The sequence below is a fragment of the Nomia melanderi genome, chromosome 2, assembly GCF_051020985.1.
Source record: "Nomia melanderi isolate GNS246 chromosome 2, iyNomMela1, whole genome shotgun sequence".
Lineage (NCBI taxonomy): Eukaryota > Metazoa > Arthropoda > Insecta > Hymenoptera > Halictidae > Nomia > Nomia melanderi.
The window spans coordinates 17,827,351-17,839,601 of NC_135000.1; the positions used below are offsets into that span (position 1 = coordinate 17,827,351).

The 12,251-nt window shown below is 35.7% G+C and overlaps 1 protein-coding gene and 1 long non-coding RNA gene across 11 annotated transcripts in view; one reads left to right on the forward strand and one right to left on the reverse strand.

Moving 5' to 3' along the window:
- Positions 1 to 12,251, reverse strand: part of LOC116433576 (cytotoxic granule associated RNA binding protein TIA1) — a 715,860-nt gene that overhangs the window by 11,055 nt on the left and 692,554 nt on the right. For all 10 annotated transcript variants that reach the window (XM_076374164.1, XM_031991797.2, XM_076374169.1 and 7 more), the window contains 3 exons: positions 6,385 to 6,514; positions 2,807 to 3,048; positions 830 to 1,010 (listed from right to left, as the gene is read on the reverse strand). In XM_076374164.1, coding sequence (XP_076230279.1) covers positions 830 to 1,010; positions 2,807 to 3,048; positions 6,385 to 6,514 — 553 coding nt within the window. The remainder of the gene's footprint in view (positions 1 to 829; positions 1,011 to 2,806; positions 3,049 to 6,384; positions 6,515 to 12,251) is intronic.
- Positions 7,973 to 9,511, forward strand: LOC143174238 (uncharacterized). The gene is made up of 4 exons (XR_012998034.1): positions 7,973 to 7,982; positions 8,664 to 8,695; positions 9,044 to 9,114; positions 9,371 to 9,511. It is a non-coding gene; the product is annotated as an uncharacterized LOC143174238 (long non-coding RNA).

Here is a 12,251-nt window from a genome sequence, read left to right on the forward strand (position 1 = left end):
ACGACAAATGTTTAAACTTTGACACTGGATAACGAAGGTTGACCGATGAAACTGCATAGCTATCGATTTTAACTGATCGCGTGGAGATCCGTAAAATTTATGCGTGTAATAGTAGCAGGGTGCGACATTCATTACGTAATGCAAGGTACGCTATATTTTACAGTATCAGAAACAACATTCTTATTAGAAAGCCACTCATGACACAAATTTCTGCAGTCAACATCATTCAATCACCTCAAATAACTTTGATATTTTGTAAGAAAAAAAGCCAAGACTAGAACTTGTAGAATTATTACCACAATTTGATCCAATCATTTTTAGGTACTCAATTTTGTAAAAAGAAATCACCGAAATGCAATTAATATTTAATTAATACCTGTATATAGTGGTACGATTTCAAATCTTATTTAGATGATTGTATATTGAACAGAATGTTCAATCACTTTAACAACATCATAATATTTAATAATTAAATCAAATTTCCATTACACTTTGTAACCTTCTTTTAAAAACTTCTAGAAATTATTAAACAGTCCTAAGAAATTTATTACGATTATATAATTGAAAAAGGTCACACAACAAAGAAGTAATACACTTTAACGTATCTATTTTTGTATAATGTAAAAACAATATTTTTTGTTAAGATAATATAGATAAATCATATTTAAAACAAGAAATGCTAAAATTTTATTGAATATCCAATGAGTGAATCAAAAAGATGACAATGCAGAGACACGTAAAGCGAGGTACACTTACATCGATTAGAGAATATAGTACGTAACGAAATATGCACGCGTATACGAAACAGACAAAGAAAAATAATGGTTACCTGGAACTGTTGCATCGGGTAGGCCATCATTTGTGCCGGTGGTGGTGGTGGGGGAGGTGCGGCTTGTACCCCTGGGGGTGCCGTGACCGTCGTGGCGTGGTGTGGCGGTAACTGTGGTCCCCCAGGTAATCCCTGGCCCCAACCTGCTGCCGTGCCAGCAGCGTGGACACCCATTCCCATTCTGTATTTACAGGTCGAACATGTAATTTTGCAGTAAATAAATGTACACGTTCGAACGAATAGAAAATTTTTTTGGACAATTTCAACCTTTGCATTCACCTGTCCCTTGATATCATAGATAGGTAATCAAACTAGACGTGAAGTTCGGTTTATTGTAATAAGTAAACTATGAATCTTTATGCAAATTAAAATGTTTAAGAATGCAGTTAGAAAAACAAGACTACAATAGAAAATGATTAATTTGATTATTTGAAATGAGTAATTTGAAAATGAGTAATTTGATTTAAAAAAATACAATGGTTGTTTCAGTGCCATATGAATAAATACAATAATAAATACATTTTATTGAAACGTGTTTGTTTCTTGATTATTTTCGGAAATATATTTACTGCGTTCGATTTGTTGTACGCAGACAGAATAACTCTTGGCGAGTTCTCATATTTTAGTTATTATCATTGTTTATAATTAAAATTTTGTGAAAACGCGATAAACTGTAATACATTCATCATGATACAAGATAAATTTTATACAGCCATATAGTATCTCTGACAAGAAAAATATTACACGTATTTCATACTACACGTCGTTCGATTTTACACATAAAATTGCTGCTAGATAACGTTTACTATCAAAATGACAGTTTTATAATGTTTCATATTTACGTCTCGGTGTTATAATACGTGATATCTTGCGAGCATGAGTTATGTTATATCAACGCGTGCATTTCGATAACATAAATGTTCATAAACGTGCGTTCACCCAAAATGAATTTGTCAAATAATTAAATTTAATACAGGTTTTCAAAATTCCCAGTTATAACAATAGGAAACCAAACAGTTGCAGTTGGATGCAAACGATAATTAATCCTTCCATGTTTATTACCTTGGAAAGTATAGAATTTATATTTTTTATTTGCAATATTAATATCTATGAACGCAATGACAAATAATTTTATATTTTCATATTTGAATTTACACAGCGTCGTTTTTGCAGAATGATAGAAAAATTTTATTTTTAATCAAATTATTTCACCTATTCATTCCAATAACTTATCCTTATTTATGCGTATAACAATGTAAATAATTTTGAGTGAGTATCTATTTATTTGACGCGTATTTCTTTGATATAATACGCCAATGCCTCCTGTCGTACCCTTAGAAATATTACTTATATATTATGCAGTTCTTTACTTTTCAAGATAGTAACATGTTTCCTCTCTCAAGTTCTAAATTGCTTCCATTTCTTACTATAACCTATTGCCACTAACTTCATTAAATTTCAAGAACGAAACATACGTAGTATTAAACATATTACACATATATGTACTATACGCGACTGAAGAACATGTACCTATACTGTTAAATAAAAATTACTATATACTCAATATAAGAAACAATATGCGTTAACCTGTTAATCTCTACTATTTAACTACATTTCCCAATAATTATCTTTTATCTTTTTTATTAAACCACCAATTTCTATATTCCACTAAACTACAATGTCTGTATTAATAAAGCCTACATACATAGACTCGACGTTCATCGTTGCAGAACGTTGACTATATTATTTTTAGTCATCTCAAGTTACATCGTGAACGTTTGCACGAAATGTCACCGGGTTAACAGGTTAACCATCCACGTTTACGAAAATTAACACCGTCGCGCGTTGCAGCGTCTTTTCATCGTAGACTGTAAATTCAGCGTCCGCAGCCGCCGGCCGTTAATTTTTTTACACCCTCCGCGCGCTGGACCTATTACGGAATTACTTTGGTCGGAGAGCGGAACTTTAAGAGCTTACCCCATGTATTGCGCCTGTTGATAGCCGGCGAACTGTCCATAAGTGTATCCCTGCATTCCCTGCAGGAAACCACCGGCCTGCATCTGCGTCGCTGTCGTGGGATAAGATTGGGGCGGATACCAGTATCCAAGCTGTCCAGTACCGCCGACGCCACCGACGCCTCCGACACCCGCGACACCCGCCGCCGCCGCGGCGGCAGCAGCTGCCGCCGCGTAGTATGGGTACGTCGCCGACGATAACGCCTGGGAGAACACGAAGATCAATGAAATAGAAAAGAGTAAGGGTAATGCTTGGATTTTATATTTAACGATGTCAATAGGGTTAGGAATGGTAATACCGCGTGCTTAAAGATCGTAATTTTACGTATACGCCGTTCAATTGTCGGAATAAGAATGATCCTGTGATCAATGCTACGAACGTTTTCCGTGTTTTCTTTGTTTAATGCCTTGAACGCCGCACGACTGCATAGAGCAAAATACACAAAGTGGAACAGATATATTATTAACTCGTTTTATTGAATTGCATTATTATTATTGCACGTATATCTTGCTCAATGTCACTGCGTTATTTATAATATAGAAACGCTTTCAAATAACTGTCGTCTAATTGAATGAACTATAGTAATTCGATTTGGTTGGGAGTCATTGGTAACTCTCACGGCATTCAACACGTTAACCCTAGTATTACCGTACCAGTCAAAATGACTGGTTTCGGTTCTTTTGTTTCGTAAATATTGTTATCTTTAAAGTATTGAATATTCGAAAGGATTTTGAAAATAAATAGTTTCACTTGAATGCTATAATGAATGTCTAAAGAAACTGAAGATAATTTATTGTTAGAATTTTTATAGGGATTACATAGCAGTCGTATTAAATGCTCGGTAGTTCTAGTGTTCAGCTGCTTTGATCTTTTTTTTCTCTTGGTGTACTGACTCTAACCCTTTGAGTGCTGAGTACTCCCAGCCGATACGTTCTGTGTGGTTGGGATATTCTTTTCCTCGTTTGAAGATCGATGAATTATGTTAATTCATACAATTCAGTAAGTTGTAATTAAATTGTAATTGTAATTCCTCAATTTCAAGGCACCCCCTAAATTATTTACCTCCAAAATTCTGCCATCCCGTTTTTTTCTTGACAATAAAAATTCATCGAACTGACCTAAGTCTACCTAAGCAAAGGAAAGCAACCTTAACCCTTTGAATGTTGTGGGTGCGTATATGCGTCCGGTGAAAGTGTGAAACTGTGGACTATGGACGCATATATGCGTTTTTCGATCTTTTCAATCTTACACATGACGTGGTGACAATTACAAGCGTATGTGATTAATATATGCCCTTCATAGTATTATTCAATTTGGCGAAACTGAGGAATTACAATTTAATTACAACTTACTTGATTGTACGAATTAACATAATTCATCGATTTCAGATGAGAAAAAGAATGTTCCGTCCACATGGAACGTTTCGGCTGGAAGTATTCAGCATTCACAGGGTTAACCAGTTAACCAGTCATCTTAAAGCTTGAAATGATACTAACTCTTTCAACGATGAATTCTTTATTTTTTCAGATAAACGTGTAATTTTTTTTTTGTTTTGCTTTGGTTTTTCATTCAAATATACCCTAGGTGCATTCATCCTGTATTTGACGAGTACACACCTCAGTTTTTGATTTTATTGCACGCGAAACGAGAAAATTTTCAAACTAAATCCCACAGTTAACAAGTTAAGGAACGTATGATTAGAAATTGAAGGTGTCGATTGCTTTCCGCAACAGTTGCCAGCTAATTTGGCGAGGTTAAGAAGTAGAATCGAACACGGAAGACAGACTAACATGTCGGGTAGACGGTCGATCCGTGATGAGGTACGCGGTGTTGCGATATCCCGGCGCTCGTGAGAGAGGCGCGTTATGGGAATAGGGATCAATTAGAGCGATGTCACGGGCCGAGTAACAGTGGATGGATGGATAGAAGTACTGCTGAGGGGAGGGAAAGGGTAGAGAGGACGTACTTCGGCTACCATTCCCAGATCGGACGTACTTGTCCTACCGGCGCTAATTGCTAAGAGACCTAATAGACACACTTGAGAGCAAGACTTGTGAATAGACCGGAATCTTGCCCGATTCTCTGTTCTCTTCTTTTCCGTGGCCCGTTTTTACTCTTCCACTTGTCTCGTACTCGGCTTCCCGTCCAGGGACGCGTACATACCGAACCGGATGGAATTAGGAATCGAATACTGTAATTATTTCCTGTCTCGATATCTGGAAGAGTTTATCGTTTCGCGACTTATTCTCGCTAATGATATCTAAACGAGACATAATGGCCCTTCGACGGAGCTAGTATTTCATTTTCATGGAAACCGATGTCGCGATGTAACCTCCATGTACGTTTTAATTTCTATGTACAGTGGAATGTCGATCATCTGCACGTATTATAACTTAACTGAAACATGGAATTCAGTGAAACCGGTTATCTGAACGATCGATTGAAGTATCTAATAAGTTTTCACTCATTTTTTATTTTAAAATTCGAAGGTGCAGATTTTTGTGCTGTAAATATAGATGTTAATCGAATTGTTTCTGAGATATTTTAACCCCTTATCTTACAATTCCGTGTGTGACTCGCAGTGAACACTTTAAATAGAATTTAACAAATATAAATATTACTCAATTCCTTTAAATTCAAATTAACTGTTATTCTTCTGTTATCAATTATTATATTATAGGGCAAACATAGAGATAAAATATGCACAGAATTATTCTCCTTTTTCAATACATTATTACTGACAAAGTTGTTGTATCGATCACAATTGATAAATAAATCATAGCACAAGGGGTTAATTAAGAAGAAAAGTCAAATTTTTAGCTTTCCAGGTGGAAAGTGATTTTATAAGCTTTCTTAAATGAAATGATATGCATTTTTGTGGCGTAAATATTTAAATACGTTTAAATTAAATTCAATGCGAATGAGACACTTGTGGAAGATTTTATATTTAATCTACTGTTACCAATACGGGTTATGATTTTCAGTTGTATATAAATAATTGATGTTAAATAAATGACAGTTACTGTTTCTTCATTTAGTTTGAGCTGGAACATCTGTCGATAGGATCGAACAAACTTGCAGCATAATACATTCACCAGGGCATCTCAATTTCTAATTCAAGCCTAACTTAGTTTTAGTTCAAAATGGACTTCTGCTAATTGTCAGGATCTTTCGCGCGTACTCAAAAGTTGAAACACTGTTCTAACGAGAATTTGCACGCTGAACTGGCATCTTATTCATTTATTTTTTGTTCCCTTTGATTATCGTATACAAAGTGAATAAAATAAATAAATTAAAAGGTATTATTTTCGTCTTAGATACGTACATTTATAAATACTTTACAGAGATCAGGCATAATTTCACGAAGATCTAATTTCCTTTATTTTAATTTCCTACAAATGTCGTCTGTATTTTTATAAAACGAACAAAATACAATAGGAAAGTAAATTTTAATTTTTATTCAGAAGTTTTTCCGACAGTAGCATCCTTAAGTTTCGTTTCATCGGATTTTGAGAGGTTAATAAAGGGAGAACGTTTACCTGTCCAGTTTGTTGAGCATTGTTCGGGTCTCCGCTCTCCTTTCCCCAACTGCATTTCACTGTTTGACCATTGATGTCAGTGTTGTGCACCGCCACAATAGCGTGTGTTGCCGATTCCTTCGTAGAAAACCTATAATAAAAGTAATCATAAACGTTGGATTAACTTCGAACGTATCTCCTTAACATAAATAATTATATATTCAATTCGTGAATCTTTTAAGCTTATTAAATCTTCAAATATTTTTAACTGGCTGTACTTTCAACTTATTTCTTTATGAAAAATTATATATTCAATTGATGAACCTCTTAATCTTACTAAATCTTTTCAAATATTTTTAACTAACTGTACTTTCGATTTATTTCTCTATGCAAAAGTATATTTTGTATTTTTTCAATTTTATTTTGCATTTGGATCCTTCAAATACCTTTTGTTGTGCAAACTTCATGTAAACTTTTGTATAATTACCGACTTAATATTATTTTTCATCAGTAACGTGATTATATTTAATACATAATAATATTGTAGAATATTGAAAACAGACGAATACTTTGAAATTAGTGAATGAATTTTCAATTTGTATTTTTATGTCAAATTCCTGTACAAATCGAAAGTAATCGGAATTACAGGAACTTAATTAAGAAACACAGACAGAAAGTCTTGTGCCGAACGCGTTAGACTTACGAGCGTTCTTGTTCGTAAACGAGAGAAGAAAAATATGTAGCGCGATCTGGCATTTTCCGCCAGTTACACGGGACCTTATTATCGTAGGTTTAACGAAATGGTCAGTTACTAGTGCACTCAGCGACTCCTGCAGTTTAATTTATGTGAGTTTACCGTGCGCATGAATAAGCACGATAATTGTGAATCCCGGCGAATCTAGATTACCGCGAATCTAGAGATTCCATGTTAAATCGTAGTTTCGCACATATATCGCGCTACTTTGAATTTCATACAGTTTTGGAGGCTGTTCAAAATGTATCGAACATGTAAACGAACTCCTGATATTATCATTTTGTCGTTAACGACCGAGTTAACTGTTCTCTCTTTGTTCTTACTCCTACTTCTCCATCATGTTGTATATATCTCCTCGTGTCGCGATCTATGTACATATTTTAATAATAATGATGATAATAATAGTAATAACAACGAACTGTTTTTGTAACGCAGAACGAGGAAGAAACGAATAATATAAATACGTAAAGATGAATGTAAATGAGTTATGTAAACGTTAAACAATCTTGTAATGCTTCGTTCCTTAATATTATCTTGTGATATTATGTTGAATACAATATTTAATATTCAATAGTTACTATTAAGAATTAAAGAAATCAATGAAATATTTTCAAAATTTTGTTAGGAAATAGATTCCTATATGGAAAATTTGATTCAACGTTTATAATAAAGATATAATTTTATTGCGAAAGTGTAAACAAATGGTGCAGACATACAGAAAATTGTTGATAATGCAGACAGCGTCTTATTTATCGACTTCTTCAATTATGGGAAGGTTAAGGTTTGTCATTTGGCATTTATCCAAGATTCAGGAGATATACGTCCCCGTAAACGTCGCCTATGTAGTCGTGCACTATGGGAGGTGGTACGTTATGTTGCATGGTCGATAAATACGTCGTTTTTAGAGGCATTATAAAGATAATCTTGTGTACGGATGCTTGTCGCGCAAGATTCAGAATACAGTTTCCGCTCTTTAATGAACGGGGACGGCATTCCATGATAAAACGATTTCTCGGGTACCCCGCGGAAAATAAATACTCGGCGCGCAACGTCCTTACGCCAATCTCTCTGGGAGAACAATTCAGGCGCACACGTTGTTGATAAGTTGGAATTGTTTTAATTTGAAATTCTTTTCATGCGAGAAGGTTTGATTTATATTGTGCTCTTCTCGCACAATAGAAGCTATATGTTAGCCTGCATCGAGAGCTTTGTATAAAAGTGTTTGCCGAATGACACGTTTTTCTAAGTGAAATGGTCGTTGACCGATGAATTACTCTTTCGAATATTTACATTTGAACGGTACCCGCGATCAAATGATTTTTCTACATGCAAATTCCATTTTCAAATTACTTTCAGATTCGTGTTATAGATCGCTGTCATAGTAACAATGAAAATAAATATTTTAGCTTCGATTCGATCATTCCATTAAGTTAAATTGAACTGTACGCGTTGGAAAATTAATTATTTCTTCTTTTAGGAGTTGAGGCTTTTTAAAAAATTACTGAAATATTTAAAATTCTATAAAAGATTTGTTTTTGATGGTAAGACGCTAGAAGGCAAGAACGATACAATATTCTGGTAAGCATATTCGCAAATAACAATGTTAAAGATAGATCGTTGTCATGAACGTGAGAGGATTAATATTTGAATTTCGAAGATATGAATAATTAAAACAGAGTATTATCATAACAATACTATTAAATTTCATAGTTATACTATAATAATCTCCATATCTCTGTTGATGTTGTAATAATTCATTAACAGCGCCATCATTTTACCAAAAAGATTGAATAATATCTACAACTGCTAAATAATATTCCTCTTTTAACTACATAAACCGAATACCATTCATATACAGGGTGGAAATTATAAAGCGTTACAGTCGAATATCTCCGAAAATATTGATTATATGCAAAAATGTTTCAGACAAAAGTTGTTCAATACCGAAGAGGACATCATGTGGTGGAACTTTTATTTTTCCTGGTGGACACTCCAAGGTGAGGTGAAGGTCAACTTTCTTTTTTTAAATGGAATGATACTTTTTTTTATCCACCATCAAATAGTGCGTTTTAAGACGAATTCAACGATCTATGACTCAAAGTCATTCAAGTTCAAACTTGCAGGGAAATGGAGAAAAGGTGTGGTCGTTTTACTTTTACGTATATCAACCCTAAAATTAAAAGTTGCAAAAGTATCATTTATTCATCCAAACAACAAGAAACAGTTACCTGATTGTCTCTATTTCTATTTAAGATTCTGCTGCATAATTCAGTTTCCTACGCAAAGAATCTTCAAAAGTTTAAGAAATCCTCATCCACAAGGGTTTAAACTCAATTAAAAATCCTCATCACGAGCTTGACCCGAAGTAACAGAACTAGAGTGTTAATTTCCCACTAATTCGCTTCCAGCGAGTAACGACACCGTTAACGCGATCGGGGTACTAAGAGCATCCAACGAATGGATCGCGATACTCCGGAAGCCCGCACGTTACATCCAGTTACCCGTGAACGTATATCAGCTATCACTTATCCATTTGGAGCACGTTCCCTGAGCAAAATTCGATCAATTCTCGTCGCCAGGCCATCTCACGAGGGCTCAATCCTGGATTGACGAATACGACACCGGGTGTTGGGAAGGGCCGACGAAAAATCATCGAGTTTACCGAGAGATTAGGTCACTTTTAACGTCCACGCCCGGAACTGCACAATAGGAGCCTCGCCGAACTTCGTTCCCCCGTCTTCTTTCTCGAGTAGGACGAAGGATGGTCATCGTCAGCAACCAACCTCCTTTTCTGCCGCCACCGCTGCCCCGTTCTCACACGCCCCCACCCTCATCCAAGTCTAAAGGCCCGGCCGATAACCAGTAGTAGATAAGATTCTTTCTTTTCATCGGGATGAAAGGATCCTTCTCCGTCCCTTTTTCCCTCTCGCTCCCTCTCTCCCTCTACTCTTGCTTTATACAGTGTATCCCCGGTGCAAGTCCATACGTCATCCCGAGATATTCGTTTCCGAGCCTTCTGACTACAGAAGAATGGAAGAAGGAAGAGCAATTAGACGGAAGATATCCGAATGACGGACATTGTCCACGGGTGGTGGAACTGCACCAGACACACGAAGGCGCACTGGCGGTGGGGTCGAGAGGGTGGGTTACTGCCGGCATGGCCGGAAGAAAGCAGAACGATGCTGAATAGCGTAGAATGTGCGCGAGAAGCGCCGGTCAGGTCCAAGGAGCAAAGGGGGCTGTTGAAGGGGCTGGGGGTTGGGGACAGGAGGGAAACGAAAGAGTTTTTCGTCTCCTTATTCCGCCTCTTTCTTCCGTAGCCATTGCTCGTTTTCGACCTAGCCTCTCGCGTTTCTGCTAGTTTGTTCAAAGATGGGTCACGGAAGCCTGTCTGTCTTTAAGGAGCACTGATAGATTCCGATTCGCCAGGCTCCGCGCGTCGTTACATTCGTGTTCCCCTGTCACGAAATATCGCTCGCCACGCCGGAAACGGGCCAGTTCCGGCGTTGGCTTAGAAATTCGCTTGCTTAGAAAAATTCGGGAATACTGTTTTGCGAGGGATCATTTGGTCTTGGTGGGGTACGAGGAGTTCGATTGAAATTGATAATGGAAGTATGGAAGAAATGACGATACATTGTGTGAAAATGAGTAAAATGATTGGAATGCTTTTTTGAAATACAGGTTTCATTTACGAGGAAATTGGTTGCAGAGAATCTCGTGTATGCGTATGTGTTTTGGGATAGGAAGGTAGTTTATTCTGTTACTTGGGTTTTTAGATTGTCTGTATTAATATATGAAAGTGAAGTGAATATGAATTTTAACGATGAATTCAGTTTTATTAAAAAAGGTAAATATTACGCAAATATAAAGGTATAAAATAATAGCAGATTTGTTGAAAGAATGGAAACATAAGTTAATTAGTCTATGCATTGAATTTTCGAATCTTGTTATTCCCGATTAACGTTGAATATTGGTATCATACTATGAATCACGTGTAAAATTATATATTTAAGATTTGATAACTTTAGATTTGTGACTGTTTGCCATGAACTGTGTATATACATAAAACAAAAATGAATGACAAAAAAGAAAGAAAGAAGAATACTGTGTATTACGAAAGTGATAAATGATATTAATCGAAATCACCAAGAAATATATTCGAAGGTACGAATCATGAATCAGAAGAAATTATTTCGGTGATTTGAGTTGCTGGGTAACCATTATTTTCCTCTATAATAGAATTCAATGATTAGATCTTGTATTGTATACGCTTTCCTTTGTGACTGCATATATATTTATGTAGCGAGAAATGGGGAAACACAAAAGACTGGGAAAATTACGAAAGGTAATATGTTACATCATATTGATGAAAGTGGTGTCCGTGAACCTGTGTTTTCCATTATGATGATATTTGTTATCGTAATGAATTGTTGTACACGAAACATGTACTTTAATTATAAGAATTAACGACTATAGAGAAATATAAACATAAAATGTTCTGGTTGAAAAACGTACAAAGATAAATGAGAAATATCCAATAAAAATATACATGGGAATTAATTTTACGTTTAATTATAACATTTCAGAGATGATAATAAAATGAATACGTTTTGTTATCATTTGCTTGTATTCTTATTAATACAAAAATGTGACAGTTATTGCTGCAGTGAATCAACAACAACGCAGAAAAATTGATCGATGTTAAAATAACTTTATATTAATTTACAATTAGAACGGTTTCCAATACTTATTTTGATCACGACAGAGTGATTTTTATTAGCGTGACACACACACGAAACGAAGGACTAAAACTAATGACGCGTAAAACACGATATAGCAACCTTTTATTGCAATATTCCCTGTTTCCTTGGAAGTAAACGATATGTTTTTGGTAGTGTGCGGTCTCTAAAATCGGAGAGTCATGGTTATTTTCCTTTGGGTCGTGTCATACTAGCACAGGATGATATCGATTGAATACGTAAGTGATTTTAGCTGCATTCCAAAATCAGCTATCAATTTTAAAAGCATCATTGCACCCTCGTCAGATGCCAAAAGTTCCGTAAGGACATCATGATGTTGTCAGTGCCTTGAACAAATTTCACGACCTATCCTTCGTCACATCTTCCGATATTAC